Below are 27173 nucleotides of genomic sequence, written 5' to 3'. Positions count from 1 at the left end.
TGAAAAACTTCTTTTCCACAGTGATTTTCCTCATCTAACCCTGGAGTCAATTCTTGTGAGTCTCACCATGAAAAACTGTAAAGGGGCAATGGATTTTTTCCAGAGTGTGACCGAAAGGTATGTAAATTGAAAATTTTCTGTGTTACCTAGAAAAGAATTCTAATGTAATTTGGACTGTCTCTTATTAATGTAAAATTATTTGTTGAAAGTTTCCCAATTGTGAGGATTTTCTTTACTATCAGATGATTTATATGACTTTGGTATTGAAAGGTCTATTCATTTATGATAGGCTTAAATATAAAACTAAGGCCTTATTTTTTTACAGTGAGCAGCAGCACAAAGGCAAAGTGGAAGCCACATTCTTAGAAGTAGAAGAGCTATACCTTCAAACAACTTTTGACCAGATGGATTTTTGTACCAATATGATATACGGTGCCTCTGAAAAAATCCAGACTAGTGCTGGACTTTCTGTCCATGAGAATCTAAAAGAAAAACTAGATCGCTATCTTCTGGGATTGTCTGAACAGCTTTTAAATAATTATTCCCTTGAGGTGAGATTTAAGGATAAATTTAAATCTGCAACTTTGATCTGTATCTGTGGTAATTTTTTCCCGTGTTGAATTACAGAGGTTTTTTGTTGGTTTGTTTGTTTGTTTTTTTATTTTAGGTAGAAAAGAGAGAAAAGGAAAGACAGATTGAAAAAGAAAGGAAATGTAACTGAGGAGGGAAACAGACTAGCAATATTAAGTTGCGTGTTATGCTAGACTGTTCCCTAATCACAGAATCTCTGAGTTAGAAGGTATTTGATTTAATTGGTATCTGAATAAGGATCACCTTTTCAGCATTAAAAGTGGTCATTTAGGCTCTGCTCTTGAGGCAGCTTCTTTTACTTGTGGACGATTTCAGTTATGAAGAAGTTTTTCTAGTATCACTAACAGAATTCATCTCTCTTCACTTTCTAACCATTTCTTCCAACTTTCCTTCTTCCATATCATACCATTTATATCTTTGAAGATTAATATTAATTATGATGATAAGAATAGTCAACAATTATGTAGTACTTCAAAAAATTTACAGAACACTTTTACAATGCTATCTTCTTCGGTCTGGGAAGTGTCTGAATTCAAGTAGTCTTTCTCGGAAAAATGTGCAACATTTGCAGACTTTTGGTTGGCAGAGTGGGATAATCAAAATGATATTTTGTGAATATTAATCTGATAGCAGGAGGAATGAATGAATAAACAAGCATTTGTTAAGTACTTTGAGGAAAGCCTTGTACTGAATGTTTGGAGTACAGACAGAAAAGCAAGACATTGTCTGTCTTAGGGGATATTCTTTTGGGGGAGTTAGCACAAAGAGATTTTAGCAGTAAGTCACATTGAAAAGTCTCATTTCTATAACTTAAAAAGTCTGAAAAAAATGAACTCATAAAGACCCTATACTTGACCACTTATATTTATTTTTCATCTAGTCCAGTTTCTAAATTCTGCTTTTATTTTAATTAAAAACAACTGATTGACGCTACAATAATTTTCCTTTATAAGAGAAAATAATATTTGGAAATTCTTTTGTTCTTTCATTTAAGTGTCTATTGCATTAAGTAGTAGGGAAATTAATGGCCTAAGTAAAACTAATCTGTTTTCCTAGAGCTTATATTCTAACACAGGGATGTGAAATAAGTTCAAAAAACACCCCTTCCACAAATGGTGTTAGTCAGAGTACATTGTCTTAGATTTTACAGACCTGTGTAAGGATGTTTTTAATATCTTTAATATCTACTTAAGGAAAAATTTTTCATGAGCATGTCAAATGGTGAAGGAACAATACCAATGTATTGTTTGGCTAGTATAACATATGTGTATTTGTTTTTGTCTTGATTGAGCAGATTAGGGTCTAGGATATTTGGATCAGAATTTCCTTCAACTGTGGGTATTTTTAAAAAGCTTCACAAAGATAACCCACTACTTTTAAAACTTTCTATAATTTACATAGATTATAAAATTAGTTCCTTTAAAAGGTAGTCATAAGTTATTTAATCTGAGTCATTAATTAACTATTCAGAACAATACCATATTTACAGAAATATACTTTCTATTTGTGTTTTTGGTTTATTTCAAGACTATGAAGTCAGAAGCTCTTGTCCGATGTTCCAGTCTTTTGGTGGGTGTTCTTGGTTGCTATTGTCATGCAGGTATATTATCTGAAGAAGATGCATATAAATCAAAATTGTTCCAGAATGCCAAGGTAAGAAAATATAAGCCAAGATTTTTTTGACAGAATTTTTAATAGCATTTATTTCATGAATGATTTGTTATGAGATGGCATTTGAGAAATTTACTTATAATAATAATGATACTAGATAATATTTGTAAGCAGTTACTACAGGCCAGGCATTGACAAACACTTTACAGCTATCATCTCATTTGATCATAGCAATTCTGTAAAGAAGGTACCATTATTATCCCCATTTTAAAGATGAGGAAACTGAGGCAAACTGAGGTTAAGTTATCCATTGTAACATAATTAGTAAATGTTTGAGTCCGGTTTTCCTGACTGCAAGCCTGGTTCTCTGTTTTCTGTGCTACCTATTTGCTTCTTCTCTGTGCAATGAATTTAGACGCATTGGTCTCTAAGGTCCTTCCATTTAAAGGAATGAATTAGATTCCACATCTAAATTTGTGATCTTGTGATCATATGGTGCCATATAACCTGTTTTACTTATGGGAAAGTCTGTATACCCATAAATGTATTTCTTTCTTCCTTCTTTCCTTTCTTTCTTTCTTTGCTATTTATTTCATATTTAATGCTTCATATTTTACAAAATGTTTATATCAACTAGCCCTCACCTTCAACTCTTCACTGTATGATATAATATTTGACAAAGTAAGAAACTGGAATGCAAATGTTAAATGACTCATCAAAAGTCACATGTATTTATATAACTTGGAACATGTTCATTACTCTTTAGACTTGAAATTAATTTAAAAATCACAGATTTTTTTTTTTATATTTATATCATTCATCAAGTTTTTGGATATGCCCAGTGATAATTCCTAATTGACATTTTTATATGTTAAAAATATGAATTTTATGAAATTGGTTTTTGAAGGCTCACCAATTTTTATTTCTCTTTGGGTACTAACAGGTTTATATGTTAATCTTAAAGAACTATAGACTGCTTGGTTTTTAGTTGTGTGATATTATCAAGTTGAATTTCCTAATGCAATTTTATCAAAAAATTCAGACTTTTCCAAAAAAGAGTTAAGAGTTCTACTACTTAATTTTACTTGAATTATTTCTGGTATGTTTTGCTTTGTTTTCCTTTTCTTTAACAGTCTCTGATGCAGTATGCTGGCAAAAGTATTACATTGTTTAAAAGTAAGATAAATGAAGAATCTAGAATTTGTTCATTGAGGACTATGATGTTGCTCTGTACCAACTATTTATATAATTGCACAAAGGTAAGATTCTTTTTGGTTAATGTTTTAACCTTGTAATTTTCTTAGCATTTTGGAATATCTAGATGACTGTTAGTTGCTAGCATTTTAGTTTAGGTTTTTTTAGACACAAAATTATATTCCATTTAAAACTAAATAGAAAATATATTTTAGATTCAAGTAAAGGAAGAAATTGCAGGTTAGGCTAAATATATTGAAATTTTATTTTGTCCTTTTTATTAATTTTCTGACATAATTCTGCTAGACAGAATAAAGTACAAAACTGACTTTATAGCTAGCATTTTTTTCAACTATTTTTCGCTGCTATATACAGGGCAATAGGATAGGGCTTTTGGGAAACAGAAGATACTGGCTGCCTTCCCCAACCTTTATTTTGATGTAGGGTAGAAGTGAGATACAATGAAGCACTTTATGAGATTATGGCAGTGTATATCCTAAGGAAATAAGAATTAGAGAGGAATCAATCAGTTAGATACATATTCATCTACAGTATCCTAAGCACTGTTAAATGCTGTAGATACAAAGACAAAAGCATGAAATAATCCTTAGATACAATCTCAGACAACTTATGCTTACATTCTGTCAAGACAACATATACATTTATGTATATTCAGAGTAAAATATATATGCATATATTTATAGACACATGTGTATATTTGTATACATACATACACAGAATCAGAACAAAATAAATACAAGGTTTTTAGCTACAAGGTAGTCCATGACAGAGAGAAGGAGGTTACTAGCATTTGGAATGATTAGAAAAGGCACTGTGTAGAAGGTGGCACTTGAGGTATGGATTTTTATGTCATCCTTAATGTTGAAATCTTCCATATTTGTCACTATATTTTCACAATCTTGTAGAGAACTCATAATGAAAAAAATATATATATACATATATATATATTTTTTTTAACAAAAAAGGTCCAAATTTGCTGTAATTTAGGTGCTTATTCCTTTATTCCCCCCTTTCTTTTTAATAGAACAAGCTGAATAAGATTATATCTGGACTTTTTCTGCGTTTGTTAACATCAAAGTTGATGAATGACATTGTGGACATTTGCACAAATTTAGTAAGTATGCTTCCAATTATTAAGAATTTTGAAAATTTACATATGGCTTATTAGAGTATAATTAATTGTAGGTTACAAAATGGGTTCCATTTCATTTTAATTCTCTAAAGAGATCACCTATATATATTAAGATATATACCATGATATGCAGATTATTCTGTTCAAGACTACATCTTAATCCCATTTTGTTTATTATTTTTAAAATATGCTCCAAATAGATGATTTAATGTTTTCATTAAATTCAACTCAACAAATAAGATACACTCACTCTGTGCTAGTCATACAAAATAAAACAAAGAATTACTTGAGGAGTTTACATGAGGAAGCCTTGATAATAAGTATGTTGTTGTAGGCCAGGGTTTGGGAGATCTTGGTCAAAAATGCTTTATGAAATATGTGTGGGGCTTTTTGGGGGTGAGTGTAGGAGTAGGTATACTTTTTCTAACTTTTTGGTCCTGTGTGAGCCACTTCCTCTCTTTAAGCTTTAGTTAATTCTTTCTACTATTTCATAATTCACATGTTTAAGAAATTTTCCCCCAATATCTAACTCCAAATAAAAATGCTATTAACTAATATTTTTATTGAACTTTTGAGTTTTTTTTTTAAATTTTGACCTTCAAAACAGTCATCAAAGACAAAATTGGAGCCTCCAGCTCTAAGCAACATTCCTGTTTCTTTTTACTCTGCAACCTTCCTGCTTCCCTTCTGGTCTACTCTAAGGTCTTTGTTTATGGAAGGAAAGGTATCTCAACAACTATCCATATTATTTTATATTCTTATAGATAAGTTCTCAATTAAATTTATTTTTTTCATAGAAATGTTCTTTAATTCATTTCCCTCTAATTTTTTTAGATGATAATCAAGGATCTAGATCAGTCTATCTATATCTCTCTATATATACTTTATTTACATCTCATTTAAATATAAACTATTTTTATATTGATAAATATCATCTATTTTTAACTGAAGCAGTCAGCCTTGCATTTTTATTTTCTAGGCTTCTAGAAAAGTGTGTTCATTTATATCAGTTTCATCATTTGGAAAATAGAGATAAAAAGAGGGATAATAAACGTTTTATTTGCCTATTAGAAAGAAATTAACAGTCTTATCTGGATATAGTGGCTTTTTGTTTTTCCTCTTTATTCCGACACTACTTTCTGTAAGATGCAATATGTAATAGAGCAAATTGATTTCTACTCTTTGAAGGCATCCCTTACTAAAAGACCATTTGATTCTGGAGAAGTAGAATTAATGGAAGATGATGTTGATGTCACACTAATGGATGTAGAGGATCAATCAACCATGAACCTATTTGAATCTGATGACACTTATATTAGTAATGCAAATGAATCTGGAGAGGTACAAAATACTTGTGGTGAGTGGATGCTTAATAATACTTTTTATTCTTTGTAGCTGCTGATTTTGCTGTGGAAACTATGTAATGTAAGTTGGACTACTTGCCATCCAAGGGGAGAGGATGGGAGAAAGGGAGAGAAAAATTTGGAACACAAGGTTTTGCAAGGGTAAATGTTGAAAAATTATCCTTGCATATGTGTTTTGAAAAAAAACTAAAAAGAAATTATTTTAAAAAAAGGAAGTATGTAATGATTGAAATTGGTGTTGGTTTATCTTGTAACATTAGTTATTGGAATTGGCAATTTCTTAAACCCTTTTAGTGCTGGCTTGAGTTCCAGCTACTCCAGATTAATTTATAAAGGTAATGCTCTTTTCATTTTGAAGATGCAGGATTTTAATCAGTTGTATTAGAATTTATTTTCCATAGGTTTGTGATTTTTTTTTTTTAATTATAGCTTTTTATTGACAGAACATATATATGGGCAGTTTTTCAACATTGACCCTTGCAATCACTTTTGTTACAACTTTTCCCTTCCTTCCCTCTACCGCCTCCCCTAGTTTCATACATGTTAAACATGTTAAAGTATATCTTAAATACAATATATGTGTACATATTTATACAGTTTCTTATTACACAAGAAAAATCAGATTTAGAAAGGTAAAAATAACCTGGGAAGAAAAACAAAAAAATGCAAACAGTCCATACTCATTTCCCAGTGTTCTTTCACTGAGTGTAGTTGGTTCTGTTCATTGTGATTTCTTTTAAAAGAGATACATCTGAGTAAAAACTTCAAAAATGTTGCTTTATTTTTTCATTTTGAAGACTCAAGAAATCTGTCTCTTCACAAAATGAGTCAGTACGTTTCACTTTCAGGTTCAGTAAGCCCTCTAGCTGAAGAACATTTGACAAAGCAAGATCTTCTTCTCCTGGACATGCTAAAGTTCTTATGTATATGTGTAACTACTGCTCAATCCCATACAGTATCTTTTAGAGCATGTGACATAAGGAGGGAGCTGTTGAAGCTAATTGAACCCAGCATACTAGACACTTCTAAGTCCCTCCACCTACACATGGTGAGTCAAGTATTATGGAAAAACTCTTAAATTTTTCTATTAGTGGTTGTTGCTGTGTATCTTTGATTCTGAAAGTCTAATAAATTTCTGCCTCTATCTATGTCTCTTTGTGTGTGTCTGTCTCTGTGTATGTGTTTGTGTGTCACACACATGTACACGAGGGCTTCTCCAAATCTTCTGTTTTGTACACTATACAACCTTGGCCCCTGTTCTGGTGGGTATGCTTTGGCCTCAATCTCTGTACTGTGGGAGTAGGGTATAAGTGCAATGTTGATTTTTGTTATTCTCTGACTATACAAAAACATTTACTTTTAGACATTTACATTTCCTTAGACATGTACACAAAGACATTTTAAATATATTTCTGGGGGCAGCGAGGTGGCACAGTGGATAAAGCACCAGCCCTGAAGTCAGGAGGACCTCAATTCAAATCTGGTCTCAGAACTTAATACTTCTTAGCTGTGTGACCCTAGGCAAAACACTTAAACCCCAATTGCCTCAGCAAAAAATAAATAGAATAAATTGTATTTCTGCCTTACATTAAAATATATAAAAACATTTTTTCATTGTATCTTAGTACTTGGTGCTTTTAAAGGAACTCCCAGTTGAAGAATATCCCTTGCCGATGGAAGAAGTTTCTGAACTTCTGAAGCCTCTTTCGTAAGAAATTGAACCAAATATAAAATTCATTTTAATTTATTGACTTAGTGTTACTTTTAGTTATACTTATGATTTTTCTTTTCTTTTCTCTTTTTTTAAATAATGAAACATAGGCATGTTTGTTCTTTGTATCGTCGTGACCAAGATGTTTGCAGAGTAATCTTAAGCCACATTTTGCCAATAATAACAAATCTGGGTCAACATAGTTCAGATGTAGAAAATACAAGGAATGCACAAGGACAGTTTCTAACAGTCATAGGAGCTTTTTGGTAAGTATAAACTTGTGGAATAATTCTGTTGTCTTCCTTTCTCTGACTGTAAATGGAGATTTTTGCGTTGTTATCTTTTTTGCAAAATAGTTTACCCAACCATTGTAAGACATTTCGTTTGTGTATTTTTCTTCCTTATTCACTTTGAAGAACTTTTTGGAACTATATTTGGATTTTGTGTTTTAAAGATAGATTTAGTCTATAAATTCTGGAATTTTAAAATCTGTACTTTCACATCGATTTAGAGTCAAAAGTGACCTACTGGTTATCTGTTCCTGCCCCATCATTTTGCAGGTGAGAAAACTGAGACTCAGAGAGGATAAATAACCTGCTCTATATCAATTAAGTAGTGTTAGTTGGAATTTAAACCCAGGTTTTCTGTATACCAAATCTGGCCTTCTTGCCACTCTTACCATACTGCCTCTAGCAGCAGACAATTGAGAAGAGAAACCTCAACAAGACTTACAAGTTATTTTGAGCATCTTCCTAACAATCAGTGACAACAGCCAAATAAAGCATGTAAAGATCAACAGTAGTTATGCCTGATGCATGAGGCATAGTGTAAGACTCAAGGATATGAAGATGAAAAAAAAAAATTGTTTCTGGCCTTAAGGAGCTTATATTCTGCTGGAGGAAAACAGTATATACAGATAATTATCACATACACTCTATGTGTACTTACATGTATTTGGGGAAGAGTGATAAGAACCTGTGAAGAATAGAAAGGCTTCATGGAACTGAGCCTTTGATGGTAGCTAGGAAATTGAAAAAGTAGACATGAGGAAGGGTATTTATGGCATGGGTACAGCTCTTTGTCGGGGTAAAGATATGAAAGAGGGATAAAGATATGAAAGAGGGAATAGCTTTTCATAAGGAATATAAAGCAGGCCAGTTTTGTTGAATTGTAGGATTGTCAAGAAATGTGAAATCAATTAAGAAGCATTGTTTTGAACTGGAATGATAGGGACTTTACTAAATAGACATGTGCATGTCATCCTAAATAATTGAAAAATGCTTGAATTTTCCTGAGTATGAATACTGACATTTTTCTGCTGATTAGAGAATGGAATTAGAAAGGGGAAAAGACTTGGTAGCAGGGAAGATGTTACAGTAGTCTAGGACCTGGAGAAGAGAAGAGGAAGTAAAACTAGGAAAAGAGGGATGTTGTGGTAGGTAGCTATTTTGACATAGGGTTGAGGAAAAGGAAAGACTCAATAATAACTCCAAATTTACCACCATGGAAAGGTTGTTGACAGAAATAAGGAATTTTGGAGGGATGGATGGTTAGGCAAGAAATACAAGTTCTATTTGGGCCTGTTCAGTTTGTGATTTCCTTGGGACATCTTTATTAGAGATGTCCAATAGAGATTTGATAACATGGAACTGGATTATCGGAGAGATTAGGTTTAAAAATAGACTTCTATTTGGGAGTCCTCTACATAGAGGAGATAATTGGACTACAACATCCCATGAAGTATTGCTTAGGTATATTTTCTTCTTTTCTATATTTGTACAACTGAGTTTTAAAGAAATCTCAAGGGAAATAATTTATATTTGTTCCTATTTCTTCCTGTGAAGCAGATTTTTTCCTTTTTAAGTTTTGAAGATCTTTTGTCTATTGTCATAAAATGTATTTGCTAGTCTGTATAGCTTTGTCTCATTCACAATTCACAAATAACTTTGTCATAGTTCTAGTGAGGAATGTACAAATACTTCATGACCCAAAACTCTTGTGAATACTTGCAATATGATTCTTCTTGATCTATTGACTATTTTTTTTTAATTGTTAAGAAAAATGGCTCTTAGAGAGAAGTTGGTTGGTTTTTTGAAGCCGTCTTCCTCTAATCTTTCTTTGATGCTTTATTAAAGATTAGTCCACTTCACACACATATTATGTTAAAGAGACATTGACCTTTTTGTTGTCCCTTGTAATGTTCTGTTTCTCTTAAGATGTAATCATTTTCTTGGGGGCAGGTTTCTTGGGAGTTTTTGGGAGCAGCTTTAGTTTCAGTTCAGTTCAATAATCCCAAAATGCAGCCAGGGGTTAAAGTCCAGATCCTTTATTTTCTCTTCAAATATTATCTCTTCCAAAATCTTATCTCCTTCACTTGGGGCTCAGCTAGTTTTCTGGAGGCCTTCCTCTTTCCTTGGTCCCCTGAGAGCTCTTGTCCGAATGTCTCCAACCAGCACAAAAGTTGAAGTGGAAATGAATCTTACTCTGAATCTCCCGAGAAGTTTTCCCTAAGTCCTCCTTGGCCCTAAGAGCTTCCTGCTTATAAGGTGCACACTGAGTATACACCAATCATTTCATCACTAGGAAACCATTATTTGTTGTATGATTAAATCAATGCTAAATTAGATTTAATCATTGTCTCCTCAATTCCACTCAGTACCTTGTTTCAAGTTTTGGCCCATAACATCTCCTTGTAGGATCAGATCAACCATACTGAACCATTAGATAATTATATCCATTCCAGTGACTTAGCACATTGTAAAAATCCTAACAGTTCCTGTACTCATTTCTTCCCTTGCCACTTTTCATGAATGTCCTTTATATTCTTCATTTCTATGTCTTGGAACTCCTCCTAGGTTTCTCTGCAAGGCTTTGTTCACATTCGGAGACATTTGCAGATCTCCTCATTTGTACCATCCACTCAACCTCATGAAATTACTTTGTGTTTGTTTTATATCTGTTTATCAGATAATAGATTGAGATGCAATGAACATTGCAGGCCATTTAGTCTTCTCTTACAGATGAAGAAACAGAGACTTAGAATGGTTATGACCTGATCAGGTTCACAGAGAGAATAAATTCAGAGGCAGGATTTGAACCTCAGGTCTTCTGGTTCAAGAGCCTATGCTCTTTTCCTTGCTTATTTGTAAAAATGTTGCTTCCTCCCACTTAGTGTGATCTTGAGGGCCAGAACTATTGTATTTTTATATATTTGGGTTCATGACACTTTAACACAGCTTAAGGTAAATGCCTATTGAATTAAGAAAGTATGCAAGGGAATGTGTAAGGATAAAGGAGAAAAGAGACCTGAAATGTGACTAATTTGATCATGTTCTGTGTGGGGTTTTTTTGGATAAACAATCTAAAAATTCTCTTCTTCACCCAATAACTATTGCGCATCTGCCCAATGTGGATATCACAAAGAAGCCAGAGAAAAACTTTGTATTAGTCTTGTTTATTTTTCATAGGAGCTTTGGACAATAAGGTACTATGAAAATGCAAGAACTGTTTACTACTATGAAAAGAATTTTTTTTTTTGGGGGAGTTTCTTTCAATTTTCTCAATATTAGCCACAAGATTCATGTAATAATATATAGTAAAGAACATGTATTAAGTACCTTTCCCCATTAATTTTCGTTAAACACAAGGAGACTTTGAGAGAAGTAAGGAAAATCAAGATTTGCCACAATAGAGAATCAAAGCTGAAAGGGACAGATTGGCATTTTAATAATTTTTTTTTTTTTGTTTCAGGCATTTAACAAAGGAAGGCAAATGTGTGGCATCTGTAAGAATGGCACTAGTAAACTGTCTGAAAACCTTACTTGAGGTGAGCTTTGCTTCTTTAATAATAGAGATTAAGAGTAAGACAATTTGCCATGATAATTTAAAAATTCAGGTCTTCCATTTTTAGAAAAAAAATGTTGGTTTTGCTTTTGTTTTATATACTAAGTTACCTGGAGTTCTTAATTTTCTTTAGACTGATCCTTATTCGAACTGGGCTATTCTTAGCATAATGGAAAAAGACTTACCTGTGACTGAGGTTCTTCCACAGTTTCTTGCTGACAACCATCATCAAGTTCGAATGCTTGCTGCAAAGTCAATTAACCGGTGATGTAAATTCTCCATAAAATATCAAATTCATAGGGATACTTCAGGATTGGTTTTGTGAGTGAGGATGAAGTTAATTATGCTACACATTAGACATATTTTTATGTAACATGTTGACATTGATAACCAACCTTGTTGATATTGTAACTCTTAGCTTGATATATAGGCACTGAAAAGATTCCCTTAATGAAAAACTTTTTCAGACATAAGTCTGACAAAGAAGTGACTCTTAGACAATGAGGTAGCACAGCGGATGAAGCCCTAGGCCAGGTGACAGGAATATTTGAGTTCAAGTCTGGCCTCAAATCCTTACTAGCTGTGTTATGCTGGCCAAGTCATTTTTTCTGTTTCCTCACATGTAATATGGGGATAATAATATCCTGTTTCCCATTGTCTTTGTTAGGATCAAATGAAATATTTGTAAAGTAATCAGTATAGTGCCTGGTACATAGTAGGTACTCAGGAAATTCTTTTATCTTTGCTTGCCCTCTACTATTTATGTGACCATGATTTATGAGGGTTGTTTTTTTTTGTTTGTTTGTTTTTTGTTTTTAATGTTTTTAATTTATTTATTTTTGCTGAGTCAATTGGGGTCAAGTGACTTGCCCAGGGTTACATAGCTAGGAAGTGTTAAGTGTTTGAGGCCAGATTTGAATTCAGATCCTCCAGATTTCAGGGCTGGTGCTGTATCCAGTGCTTATGAGGTTTTAAAGCACCTTATGAATTCATTAGATCTAATGAATCCAGTTGTCCAAACTGGTTTCTAATAAACTATTTATGCGTGAGAATTTAGATGTCTGATTATGCAAACTTAAAATTTTTTTCTTTATGACCATGTTCATTGAACATATGGGTAATAATTAATTAGGATTGCTAAGAATCATGAAGAAAAGTAACAATTGACTACCAAAAATAGGATGATGTTGAAGTGCATATGTAAAATAGATATCATAGGTATGAAGTTAAAAAATAAAGACTTAGAGAATATGGTGGACTACAAATTAAATGAACATGAAGTCATTGAAAAAGCTTGTTTGATACTGAAATATAATTTAAAGAGACATAGATAGGTACTATTAAGTAATTTTTAGCTTACAACTAACTGATTATTTTAGCCAATTTTTACTTTATATTTAATTTTAGTGTTAACTTCTTTAAAAAATCATCTAGAGAAATTGGAGCATTCAGAGAACAAAAGAACTTATCAAAGTTTGCTGGAAAAAGATAAAGGGGTATAAATTATTTTGTCTCAAGAAAATATAACTAATAGTCATCTTTGGAAGGACTGTTATTTAAAAGTTACAGATAAGCTTTTCTATGAAGTCCATCTCTTCAGTGGTTAAAATGAGCTTAAATTTAATCTATTGAGATTTAGATTAAATTTCTTTAAAAAATTTATTTAAACATTAGAACAGCCTACCACAGGAGAACATAGACACTTTATCCTTGGCAGCATTTATCTAGAATATGTACTTTTTCTGTATCAATTTTTGATCTAGAATTATATTACTTATATAGTATAGAAATGCCAAAAATTATAAATATTTTGGGTTTCCCTAAAGGAAGAAATATTACCCTATCCTTTGAAAGAAGTACTGGTATATAAACATAAGTTTTACATGCTTTGCAATGGGTTTGTTTTTTATATACAGAATATATTGGAAAAGGATCTTGGAACACTGCACCTAATTTTTTTTCTTTTTCTTAAAAAAAAAAAAAAGATTATTTCAAGATACAAAACGAGTAGCCATTTCAAGGTCATCAAGAGCATTTCCTTTGAAGCTCCAGCAAAAAGCTTTTGAAAATGCATATTTAAAAGTCCAAGAAGGAATGAAAGAAATGGTAATCCTACACTTAAAATGTCTCATGTAACTATATTTATTGCCTAATTTCTGTACAAAGTGAATGCTTGTTTTGTACTTGTCCATGAGTAAACAAGATAGGCTGTAGCATAAAATTTGATATCTGTATTTTTAGTATCACAAAATGCATGCAAACAGTTTTTGTCAAATTGAAAATGAAAGCTCTAGTTGACAGAAAATCCATGGATTAGAGGGTGAGTCACAATTTGCAGGATCATATAAAACCCTCACCTAAACTCTTCTAGTCGTACCAAATGTAATTTTAAAAGACAATTTTGGTCTAATAGTTTACAATCTAAAAACAACATAAGGCTATACTACTATATCAGTTTATCTTAGGAAGAAATTGTTTTGCTAAGGTTTTATTGGAGGCACAGAGGAGTAGTATGATTTGTACATTTCAGGTCTGATGTTTTGATCTACCTGAAGAGAAGAGGTTATTATAGAGTGTAGATCAGTTCCTAGCTCTTACTATATTTTTCAAACCAGTATTCCTAATGCTTTTATATTTTTGTTATAGAGAATGCCCTACTTTTCATAAGGTACAGTAAGATTTAAAATTCTATCAATATTTGGAAGATATGATTGAATACTTAAGTATTTAAGAAGAATAATCTTATTGTGAAAGCAATTGTGTAACTAAAAGTTACGGAAACTTTTATAGAAACATAAAGTCTCATTAAATTAAATGATTGTGGCAATATATAACTAGGAATTATATAGATGACAAATTAGATAACCACTTCTGTTTTCTCTTGTGTACATTCTGGGGCCTTTTTGATTTTAAAAAAAGCTCCTTTATTCTAGCTTAAAGAGTTTTTTTTTTTTCCTTCCTGTAGTCCTGTTGATAAGGTCTCATTAATAGTAAATTCTTCTTAATGAAGAAACCTAAAAAATTCTTAAGTCCCTTTGATTTCTAAAATTCTATGATTCTGTGGATTTTTTGTCCTTTCTTCTTGAGTACTACCTCTGGATTAGAACAGTACAAATAGTTGAGTTTATCATAGCTTCTTGTAAGTACTTTTAGTTTTATTCTCATTAGTTTATTTATGATGTCATTTGCTATCCATTATTTATTTAAAAAATTTTTTTCCCCATTGAAGTCTCGAAGTCCTGTTACTGCTGGTGAACTGCTAGATGAGCCTTATAATAGAAAAGCTTCTTTATTGATGACAGTATCCATGATTTTATACTGTAGCCCTGTGTGTGAAAAACAGGCTTTGTTTGCCATATTCCAGTCAGTGAAAGAAAATGGGTTAGAACCCCAACTTGTAAAAAAGGTAAAAATTTTTAAATTTCATTTTTAAATTGTTATTTACATATATCCCATGGTAAATATTTTTAGTGTTTCTGAAAATAATTTTAAACAGAATTTTAAAGTTACAATGTCTATATAAAAGATGTCCCAAAGGTCTTAGTGTAGTTTTAAACCTTAATAGCTTAAATTCTACTATATTAATTAATCTCTAAGTTTTAGTTTTAATAGCTTAATACTGCACTAAGATCTTTAGGATACCATACAAGTATATTCCAAAAAGTGTTAAAATTTTCTTGTAAATAAAATATTTTATTTACATAGTCATTATGTAGTATATATTTTGCTTCTATTTATATTTATATTCATCTTGAAGAAGTATATAAACACACTATCTTATGTTACTGTTTAGTTCATCAAAAAGAAGACCTTTAATGTAATGATGATCAGTTCCATAAAATAATATTATGGGTAGGTTAATGTTATACACACACAAAAATGTGGGTAATAAAAGTTTAAAATAAATACTAAGGCTATATAATATTAAAATTAATCTTAGCTGCCCCCTCCTCCTTGAAAAAACAAACAAAATAGTCTTTTCATGGATGAGAAAGAACAGTTATCTAGATATTAGAATCAGAATTTGAACCTGAGTCAGATTTTCTGACTAGAAATCCCTTCCTCTTTCCATTTCATCATGGGGACTTAGGGTTTTTAGAACATTATATTAATGGCAGTATCAAAAACACTGTTAGCAAAAAGCAATATTGTGTGGGTCATGTTTGTGTGTCATTTTCATGCAGAATAACTAGATGTTCTTGATTGTATTATTTCTTAAGGGAGTAAACGAGGGCTTACATGTACCTCATCTTGAATGTTTCCTTTAAATAAAATAGAGTGTTCTTTTGGATTCCACAGGTTTTGAAGAGAGTCTCCGAAGTTTTTGAGTATAAACACTTAGAAGACTTCATGACTTCTCATCTAGACTATCTGGTTTTGGAGTGGTTGAAATTACAAGATGTTGGATATAACTTGTCATCTTTTCCTTTTGTTTTACTGAACTACACAAACATTACAGATTTTTACAGGTAGATTTGCAAATAATATGTGTCTAAAAATGTGATCCTAAGCAAAAAGTTCTTCAGGAAGACAATCAGTATCTATTGTAGAGAACAAAGAAGTAAATCTTTAGAATAGTCTAAATTTAGTGAAGTGTGTGTGAGCATGAGAGTGTGGGTGTTTGTGTTTTGATAATCCATAACTTAAGTGTAAAAGGAAAGGTGAAAAATATATTTGAATATATGGGTCAGAATTAAGAAAATGAGTAAATTGAAGACTTCACAGAAGACTCATGCCTTTGTAGATATCTGTCTTCAAGCATTTTTTAAGCACCTTATGTGTGCCAAGCACTGTCCTAGGCTCTGGAGATAAAAAGACAACAGTGAAATAACCCTTGCTCTTGGGAGTTTACATTTTGCTTAGGAGATAGTAGATAACATATACATTCTTATCTTTCCAGTTTTCTTTCTTTTTAATTTTTTTTGGGCAATGGCACTTGAGGTTAAGTGAGGTCAGACAGCTGGCAAGTGTCTAAGGCTGCATTTGAATTTAGGTCCTCCTGACGTCAGGGCTGGTGCTGTAAACATTATGCCATCTAGCCACCTTCCTTTCCAGTCTTCTTGTGTCTTAATCTCCTTCATATCAATCAGTAAACATTTACTAAGCAGAAGGCACTATGTTTAGCGATCAGGATACAAAGAAAGGCACCAGACAGACCTGGTCTTCAAGGATCTCACACTCTAACGGATAAGACAACATGGAAACAACAGGATAGACACAGGGCAAGCATGATAAGAAATAATCAATAGACGAAAGGCACTAGAATTGAGAAGAATTAGAAAAGATGTCTCCGTAGAAAGTTGGATTTTATCTGAGACTTAAGGGAAGCTAGGAGATCCAGCAGACTGAAATCAGGAGGAAGAATATTCCAGATATGAGGGAAAAGCCAGTGAATGTTCCAGAGATAGCAGGTGGAGGAACTGTAAGAAGTGCATTGTCAGTGGATTGAAAAGTATATGGAGAATTGTGAGTTCTAAGAAGACTGTTTTCTATATACAAAATAAAGGCAAGGTAGTGTGGGAAAGGCAGGAGCTGTTGAAGGGATCATGAAAGGCTTCATGTATAAAGTTTCTTGAACTAAGTTGGGAAGGATTCTAAGAGATGGAGTTGAGAAAAGTTTCTTATAGTTATGGAAGGCAGCACAAAAAAATGGAGTATTTTGTGTTCTCAGACAGAACTAAAATATATTAAAATCAAGGTACACGGTGTCCAACTAGTGATTAGGCTAATACAAACTTGGAAGGCTCTAGCACAGGTCGAGTACAAATAGTCCATATAAACATTTGGAATGCAGAAGTCTATAAATTTGCTCATCTCATTTCTTTTGAGATAAATGCAATTCTCATTGCTTATAGAGCACAGAAATTTCTTTGATTTGGGCATGCCATTATGGGCAGTTCAGTGTCTCCTATGATTTTGACATCATCTGTGTCTAACCATGTTCTGAGTGCTTAACAGTGCCTGCTTAAGTCATTGGAACAAATTGTTCTCATCTGCCTATTTCACCAGGGAAAATCTTCACATGTTTGGAGTAAACATCTCCTTAATTCACCAAAGGGTTTGAGACTCCTCAGTTGCCCTCAACTTGATTTCAGCTTATCTGCTGAAACAGTTTACCAGAGTGTGGTCACTGTACATGCAACAGCTTCTTGGAGCCACAGGTGAGAGTTGGGTGAGTCAGGTAAAGACCAGAGGTGGAAAGCAGCCTTGAAAAGGCTCGGTAGCTCTCATGCCAGAGGTGCTTGTCTCCCTTGAACAGGAATATAATTTAGCTGGATCCTAGAGAATGGAAAGAGGATTAGTAGGTAATGATATCAGAAAGATTGGTTTAAGCCAAGTTGTGAAGTTATTGACTTTATTGTTTACTCGGGGAAGTAAGGAAGGAAAGGGATAGATGCAATAGCAGTATTTGCCAACTGATTGTATAATCTCAATCTTCACGCTAAATGCATGAAGGACAGTCAGAGATTGAGGGTAACGCTGAGGTTGAGCCTAGGAGATGTAAAGGGTAGAAGTACCTTTCAGAGAAACAAGAAAGTGAAGAAGAGGTGTGTTTGGATGAGTGAATCTATTTGTGGATATGTTTGCAACATATATGGGAGATTCAGTTTAAAATGTTTCATAAGTACTTGAAGGGTGTGGGACTGGAGTTTAGGAGAAAAGACTTAATCTAGAATTCATCTGAGACATTGTGGGGGTTATACATGCATTGAGAGGATTTGCTAAGGATGATGAACCAGTAAAAACCTATCATTTGTACTTTTAAGAATCTCATTGAAAGCTTTAGGTAATAGGGTTAATTATATCACAAAATGTGAATTTTATTGTTCTATCTTAATAGTAAGAGATAACTGTTATAAGTATATTCTATTAGATTATTTGTTAAAGTTTGGTAATCATTTATAGATTTAAAAAATAACATGTATATTTGTACCTCCAATCTGAACTGTTCAGTCTTAATGATTTCAAAAAGTGAAAAATGAACTAAGAATTATTTTGGATCATTTCCATTTTCAATTGAAATTTAACAGGAGCAAAGCAATTTAGTGCAAGAAAACCAAAAGAAACCATAAATCTTATCAGCAAACAAATACTGGATCTTCCTGCTAAGAAAAGTTACATTGTAGACAAGAGATTTAAATTAGAAACACATTTATAAACTCTTATAATGGAAGATTAGGAATAGTATTGCTTGTGAAAAGTAGTGAAAGAAAAAATGAGTTTGCAGAAGATTTCATATGAAATCTAATTAAGTTTGATCATCCCAAGATCATCATTCTTTTCTTGACACTTCTGTATCACACTCCTTGACCATGTATACACTTCAACTTAATCTTGGGCTCTCTTTCTTTTCTTCTTTACTTTGATTGACCTCATTAGTTCTTATGAGCTTAATTATCACCTCTAATTAGAGGACTCCCACATTTTTATATTTAGCTTTATTGTAGCTCTTGAATTACAATCCCAAATTAATCTGCATATGGATGTTACAAACTGGATTGTTGCATATACATTTTGAATTCAACATGTCCGTAACAGAATTCATTTCCCAGAACCTTTTGCTCTACTGAACTTCCCAGTTTCTGCTACCATCATTCTCATTCTCTCAATTTCACTATCTTGGCATTGTGTTCCACACTGTCCCTGATCTTACCTATCCAGTATATTTCCAAGTCTTAGCATTTCTATTTCTACTTCTCTCTTATATTCCCTTTCTCTCATACAACTTTTAATTACTGCCCTTATTCCCTGTTGCCTAAACTATTGCAGTGCCTTCCTTCCCTAACCACCCTGTACTCCTTTTTTGTTTAATTTTTTTTTTTTTTTTTTTTAATACTAAGGCAATTGGGGTTAAGTGACTTGCCTAGGGTCACACAGCTAGGAAGTGTTATGTGTCTGAGGCCAGATTTGAACTCAGGTTCTTCTGACTTCAGGGCTAGTACTTTATCCACTGCACCACTTAGCTGCCCCCTTTTTTTTTTTAAATTTTATGTATACTCACTTAAATCTTTTCCCAGGTAGAAAAAAAGCTTCTTGAAAGCAGGAATTTTTTCACTTTTGGCTTTGTATCTAAATCACCTAATACAGTGCTAGGCAAATAGCAGGCATTTAATAAATGCATTTTGATTGATTGAAACTCATTTAGAAATGAAATTGGAAGTGAGAAAATACGCTAAAAAGTGGAAAAGTATAACAAATTTTTCTTCATTGATGGTAGAATTTAGACTCTTAATATTTTTGTCCCCGAATGCCAAATGAGGACATGGAAATGGCCATTAAAAAGATAGAATCAGAAACAGCAACCAAACCAGACCAAGTATATGTAGGAGAAATTTGTATTAGAGATAGAATAATTTTGAAACTATGTAGGAATTGATTCTCATTATATTTAAAACTTAATGGTAGGATAAAGTCACAGATGGTATTATTACTGAAAGAAGAACATCAAGGAGACCAAATAACCACCTACTAATTTATGTACTTTTTCTTCTCTACAAATTTTGTGTTAGTGATAGAAGCATGTATCAGAATGTTCCTGCGAAATTGTGAAATGGGATAAGATAGGATTTTAAAAATGATAGTCTTCAATTTATCTTTTTTATAAAAGTAATATATTAGTTTGAAGAATACATAGTTTCACTTTAATTATACAAAAAAGTGTTTGATACATTAAAATAATATGTAATTTTGCTTTAAAAAGCTTTTAGGCCTTTCGGTGAGGTATTACTAATGCTGTCCTTATTGGATTACAAGTTAAATTTTTAGTGGCCTTTTGATTAGCAGTGTCAAACAATGCATAAAACTGAAAGATTTAAACTTGTCAGTGTCTGGCAAAGACCAAATGGAAGAAGGATTCCCTAGAGGTAATAAGAATTTCCACATAAGCTTGTTTGTGTATGTCATTGTAGTGATTGGCTGAGGAAGTGAATTGGTCCTATAGAATAATAAGTAGTCCGTGGATTGTATTAGTACCTATGTAATCTTAAGACATTTGATGGTGATTTAAGATAACTAAAACTTGATGAGACAGTGTAATAAATCCAAATTAAAATCAAATTCCCATTCATTTGAAAAGAGAACCAAGATTCAGATGTTATATTTTATATTTACATTTTGTTCTTGCTTTTGCCCCCTTGTAAATGGAAATAATAAAAAGTCAGAGAAAAATACTTTTAAAAAGTAAAAATTATATTGAACATTATTTTGCTATTTTTTTGTAGCTGTTGAGAGGAAGTGTGGCACTGTGTTTGGAAGGCTGAGGAAGACTTGGGTTTAAATCTTAACCTCTCATACAAAATAAATGTGTGGCCATAAGCAACTCATTTAACTTGCCAGTATCTGCTAGGCTTAGAAGTTGCAGATATATATTATTATAAGGATCTTCTCTACAAAGTTTTGCATATCAATGTGTCAGAAGTTCACACTTGGGATTGGGAAGAAGGGAGAAGCTTATTATAAAGTGGAATTTTACAAAAACTACTACTTGTAATTTAAAATTATTTCATCTACAGTTCTTGCTATAAGGTTTTAATTCCACTTTTGGTGATGAGAGGTCAGTTTGAAGATGTGAAGTCCATTGCTGACCAGATCCAGAAGGATTGGAAAAACCTTCTAACAGATTGTTTTCCAAAGATCCTTGTAAACATTCTTCCATATTTTGCCTTTGAGAGCACGGTGAACAATGATATATCGGAGCGAAGAGACACTGCTACTAAAGTATATGATATGCTTAAGGATGAAAATATTTTAGGGAAACAGGTATGAGCAATTGTTTCTTAATTATTTCTGGTATATATTTATGTGTACTATATAAATTTTTAATCCATTTATTAATTAGAGTGCCACTAGATTTCAGACTTCAAGGTTTTATTGATTCATTTAGCATTAATACTTTTATAAAATATTTTGATAGTATATTTTAAAAGAATTAATTTTTTTTTATCTTTAAATATATGATGCAGGATTGAAGTTTTACATGGAAGTATATTTGAGAGTATTCCATAGAGAAGATAAGCAAAAGTGACATTTTAAAATGAGTCAAGGTGAAAGATTTGATAACTTTCATTCATGGACTTTAAAGTATTAACCATAATGGCAAACCTCAAGTTATAAGTCCAGAATTTTTTGTAAGCTAGTTATTTAGAATTTTCCCATATAATAAAAATTAATAATATAATAATAAAAAAAAAGGTAATTATGTCTAGAGGTTAGCACTTAAGAACTTGTTTTATCTGTTTTCAAAACATGCACTAAACCCTACTGTCTCTTTCCCTCATATAACTATTTTCATGGGGTAATGATCCATCATGAGATATCAAGAAAAGATATCTTTTGATCTCTCCTCTCAGTAGGATAGAGGACTTTTAAACCTTTTTGGCAACACAAGCAGGCATTCATGTGACTTGAAGCCATTGAGTGATTCTTGGATGTAAAAGTTGCATACCAACAAAAGCTACCTAGGGTTTAGGAATGGAAGAAGGATTCCCTAGAGGTAATAAGAATTTCCACATAAGCTTGTTTGTGTATGTCATTGTAGTGATTGGCTGAGGAAGTGAATTGGTCCTATAGAATAATAAGTAGTCCGTGGATTGTACTAGTACCTATGTAATCTTAAGACATTTGATGTAACTCCCCAAGAGCACTTTTTGGACCAGAGACATCTTGTTTACTTGCTATTGCCTTTTCATTGCCATTATGATTGGTTCTAATCAGACCTACTTAACTCAGAATTGAACAGATTTTTATCTTTATCTTACTGTCTCTGACACAAACACAAACTTTCTGAGATTTTTCTAATTGTTCTAACTGTGAGTAGGAATAAAGAGATTAGGAGATAAGTAATTCTCTCCTATGCCATTTCTTCTTTCCTAACTCAGAATTGAACAGATTGTAGTCTCCTAAGTTTCCCTTTATCTTACTGTCTCTGACACAAACTTTCTGAGATTTTCTAACTGTTCTGTGATTAGGAATAAAGAAATTAGGAGCTAAGTAATTCTTTCCTATGCTATCATCTTTTTCACTTAAGTTTTATAAGGAAAAGATTGTCATATACCGATGATTGGTTTTTGTGGTTTACTACGAACTACATATTTCATCTACATTTCAGAGGAACATGGAAACTTGTACTATTCTATATTTCACTGTAGGAGCTAGGTTAGGTGGAAGTCAGTACTCTGAGCTGAAAAAATGGAGGGCTGGAAAGGCTTCTGTATGACCATCAACCCAATTTCCCAATCTTAGTGATAGAATAGGAACGATAATTAGCTTCTAGAGTTTAAATCTTAGTCACTACCATCAGCCTTGTAATTTTTAGGTAAAGAACATGGAAAATTCAAAGTAGAAGCAGTAGAGGAATAGAAAGAAAGTTCATTTTCTTAAGATTGGTTTTCCTTCCAAAGGACATTTATGTGTAAGCCAAGCATTTGCAAGTCAAAGTATTTCAGTTGTCTAATTTCTTTGTCTTTTCAATTGTCTAATTTTCTAATGTCTTTGCAGATTGATCACTTACTTAACAGCAATTTGGCAGAGATCATAGTGGAACTATTGATGACATTACATGAGCCAGCAGATACTGAAACTAGTGAAAGCACTGACCTCTCTCCCTTTTCAGGGTATGAACTTTTAAAACTTAAAGAAATAACCACAACTTCAAATTCCTTTGGAGGTGGGAAGGACAAGGCTGTGGGGTGGGCTAGGATAGTTGTGTAGCATGTTCACAAATATCTGTTTTCCAAGATTGAATGTTGTGTCAAATGTGTATATGTATCACTCTAAATTGATATCTATAGATCAAAATATGATCTGATTCCAAGATCTTGTCAGAATCTCCTTCCTAGTTTAAGGGAGCTTTCCTTAGCCTTTCTATCCTTTTTAAATGCTATAATGCTATCTAACTTCTGGTCCTTTTTTCAAAATACCTGAACTTATGAGCTATACCTATTACTTTCATGATTTCCTGGTCATCTTAATCATTATGGGATTTTCTTTACTCTGAACATTAACCCTATCATTAGAGTGAAACTGAGTTTCTGATCTTACTAGTGATCTTAATGTCTTTTTTGAGATTTCATCTTCAACAAACGTTTAAGACTGTTAAAAATCTGTTCTTTTCTGAAACTTACTTAACTTAGCTTACATGAAATATGAAAACACATTTAATTTAATTTTCTGTGATTAATAATACTTTTAATTTCTATTTAACATACCTTGCCCTATCTTTCTTGAAAATGTTTCTTGGACTTACCCCTTGTCCATTTCTCCCATTCACATTTTAGTCCAGCACCACTACTCCTAACACAGAGTTATATAACCAGAATCTTGAAGCAAGACTCCCTACTTCTACTTTCTTTCTCTTTAATTCAGGTCTATTTAACAATGTATCCATGAACTTTAAAAGAAAATATTTTGATAATTATATTTTATATACTTGTTTCTTTTATGTTCCCGTATATTTTATTTTTATTCTTTAAAACCATTTTTCTAAGAAGGGAATGATGACCTTCAGCAGAGGCGGGAGGGGTATGTGATACAGTGTTGCATAGTGTTTCACACCAGTCAAAAAGACCTGTTTTCAGGTCTTGTGAGTAACACTTCAGTGAATGATTTATTTAACCTCTTAGTGTCCCAGACAATTCTGAGACTGCTAGTTAAAGATGAGTTTCAAATTTCTAGAGAAGGCAAGAATAACATTACTAGTCTGGACCAAAAAATTAAGATTTATCTTGTGTATTGCATCAAGACTCAATTTCTTTTAAAAAGTCTTATTTGATTTGTTTACTTAAAGGCATCCAGTATCTTATTGTTTTAAAATTATTAATATTAATATCTTGGTTTTATACAACCTTTATTTTTAAATGAATCCACCTCCTCCTTTTGTCATAAAGAATCAAAAGTCAATTCAACAAAATAAGCCTAAATATCAGCTAAGTCTTGATAGTGCATGAAAGATGTCACACTCATATTTTCCCATTCTTTGCAAAGAAAGGGAGGAGACTGCTTTTTCTCATGAGTCCCAACTTGCTAGCTATTAAGAGAGTCTAACTGATCTCTGAATATGTGCGCACACATACATATACACACAATCTCTCTGTGATCTGTGTTTTATATAGTTAGTTGATTGAGTTAACTTTAAAATAAAGTTGTTTGTTCATTTCAGAGAAGTACATAATTATTACCAGAGTTTTGAAAATTGATAATAGCATTAGTATTTGAATTAGTAGTAATCAAAATGCCATTTTAGAACTGATGTTGATTGTTATTCTAAGAAAATCACTTGTGATAGATTGGTCAAATGGGTAATTGTTATTTATTTGTTACTAGAACTACACAGACTATACTGTATATCAGCTGTAATATTATAATTTCAATTAAAATTTGACTTCTTTTAATATCTTATTTTTATTTCACTTATTATGTGCTATTGTTTTTCTTTGGGCACTTCATGCCCTTAATACAGTTGAAATATTTTTTAAGCAATCTTATTGTGATGATTATCATTTCATTATTTTTTATAACTTTTAGGGACCTTGATCCTGCCCCTAATCCTCCATACTTTCCATCACATGTGATCAAAGCAACGTTGGCTTACATCAGCAATTGCCATAAAACCAAGTTTAAAAGTATTGTAGACATTCTTTCTAAGAGCCCAGTAAGTATAAATTATAACTCAATTAACCAAAAAGAAAGTGATTTATTTTTCAGGCAGAAATATGAACTCTTTGTAAGTCTTATGAAACGTCTTAGTAAACAGATGTTTATTAAGCACTTAATTATGTTAAGCACAGGAAAATACAAATAGAAACAGAAAGATAGTACTTGCTCCCATGGAGTTTATATTTTAGAGAAGACAATGAAAGAAGTAAAAGGGATCTGAAACATTAAGGGAAAAGGAGTATAGAAAGTCCTTTGGAGATGAGTCAACAGTACAGCTTAGATAAAGATGAACACATCTTTGCCTGGGCCTCCATAAATTGTAGGTTCTGTGAGGAACCAGCCAATCAGAAGTAAGACCATAAAGTTGAAGGATACTGCTGATTTGAGAAAAATAGTCCAAGGACGGAGTATAGGGTGAAGAAATTTTTATTGCATAAAAAATAAAGTCCTCGGGAGATGAATTAGCAGCTCATCTTGAAGATGGATGAAGGATGATTTAAGAATTAAATTCATCACAAAGCTAAATATATTTCATAGAAAGTAGAAAAATCTCTTAAAATTTTTATTTTATAATTTTTATGTTTCACACACTCATTATTTATTTATGCCTCAATCACAATTGGGGTATATAGATAAAATTCTTTTAACTTATTGTAGTTAGAAAAAAATGACTTTAAGCATTGGGAATAGAAATTAGGAATGAAGCTGAGACAGCATTCACAGGTAAATGCTAATCTAAGTCCCATCTGAGGTTTTCTTAAATTGTTCTCTTTAATAGGACTGTAGTCCAGATCTGCTTACTGAGGTATATCTTCTTTTGTTATGCTTCTTTTAAGATTTGTCTCTTTCCTTAGATTCTCTTCTTCTAAGGATGGATGGCACATGTCACTTTGGGCATTTCTTTATGGGAGTATATTTGCTTTGGTACAAAAACATTCTTTCAAATTATAGCTCATTTGAAAAAAATAAGTATCTTTTAAAACTGGCTTTCATTCATAGTTTAAGGAAGTAATTCATAACTTTTGCAATAATAATTTGCCTTTGATTTGACTTATATCTAAGTTGTATATGCACATTTGAATAAAAAAGTTTATTATGAATATGCTATTTGGCATGTTTAGAAAGATTTTCATTCAAGTTTTTTTGTTTGTTTTTTAGGATTCCTTCCAGAAAATCCTTTTAGCCATATGTGAACAAGCAGCTGAAACAAATAATGTATTTAAAAAAAATAGAATTCTTAAAGTATATCATCTCTTTGTTAATCTATTACTGAGAGAAATAAAAAGTGGCTTGGGTGGAGCTTGGGCTTTTATTCTTCGAGATGTTATTTATACCTTAATCCACTATATCAATAATAGGTAAATATTTTATTTGATTAATATAATCTAAGGGATAGGTATGTGGTACCTAGAGTGCTGGGCCTGGAGTCAGGAAGAACTGAGATCAAATCTGAGCTGAAGCACTGGCTGCATGATTCTGGGCAGGTCAATTAACCTATGTTCTCTTCATTTTCCTCATTTGTAAAGTGGGGAATAATAATAATGCCAACTCCCAGGATAATTTTGGATTTAGATAATATCAAATTTGATAATAATTGCTAAGTGCTAATAGCATAGTAACTAGCAGAAAGAAATCACTATAGAAATGATAATTGATATTATTATCATTACTTTTATACTCTTATCCTTTATTCTGTTCACTTTATTTCAAATACATCTTTAAAGATATTGCCTTGATGTAAGAGCCCATAAGATATTTTAAAGAGCAATGCTCTCTGATATTTATCTAATGCATTAAGGTTTGTGAAGCACTTTACATTTATTATCTTACTTGATCCTCACAATAAATCCTTTAATCCAGGTATCATTTCAGTTTTACAAATAGTGTAATTGAGACTGAAATTACACAACAAATAAAGGATTTTCTAGATTTTAATTTTAAATTATATCTCTTATTTTTTTCACAAAATAAAAATTGTCAAATCTACATATAATAATATCTAAATTTTGTGGGAGGAGGGATAGATCTGTAAATTCTTGGTTATGGGTAACTC

The 27173-nt window shown here is 32.2% G+C and overlaps 1 protein-coding gene across 1 annotated transcript in view; it reads left to right on the top strand.

Moving 5' to 3' along the window:
• ATM (ATM serine/threonine kinase) overlaps positions 1-27173 on the top strand; it is a 123090-nt gene that overhangs the window by 25820 nt on the left and 70097 nt on the right. Inside the window, 18 exon segments of the mRNA XM_074304330.1 lie at positions 22-117; positions 326-551; positions 2119-2244; positions 3336-3461; positions 4442-4531; positions 5738-5906; positions 6762-6961; positions 7539-7621; positions 7735-7890; positions 11375-11450; positions 11601-11731; positions 13453-13573; positions 14697-14873; positions 15767-15936; positions 20980-21226; positions 22964-23079; positions 24989-25115; positions 26279-26478. Coding sequence (XP_074160431.1) covers positions 22-117; positions 326-551; positions 2119-2244; positions 3336-3461; positions 4442-4531; positions 5738-5906; positions 6762-6961; positions 7539-7621; positions 7735-7890; positions 11375-11450; positions 11601-11731; positions 13453-13573; positions 14697-14873; positions 15767-15936; positions 20980-21226; positions 22964-23079; positions 24989-25115; positions 26279-26478 — 2637 coding nt within the window.

This window comes from Sminthopsis crassicaudata, chromosome 3, assembly GCF_048593235.1.
Source record: "Sminthopsis crassicaudata isolate SCR6 chromosome 3, ASM4859323v1, whole genome shotgun sequence".
NCBI classification, from domain to species: domain Eukaryota; kingdom Metazoa; phylum Chordata; class Mammalia; order Dasyuromorphia; family Dasyuridae; genus Sminthopsis; species Sminthopsis crassicaudata.
The sequence above is the reverse complement of the archived record's forward strand: the minus strand, read 5'-3'. Positions and strand labels throughout refer to the sequence as shown.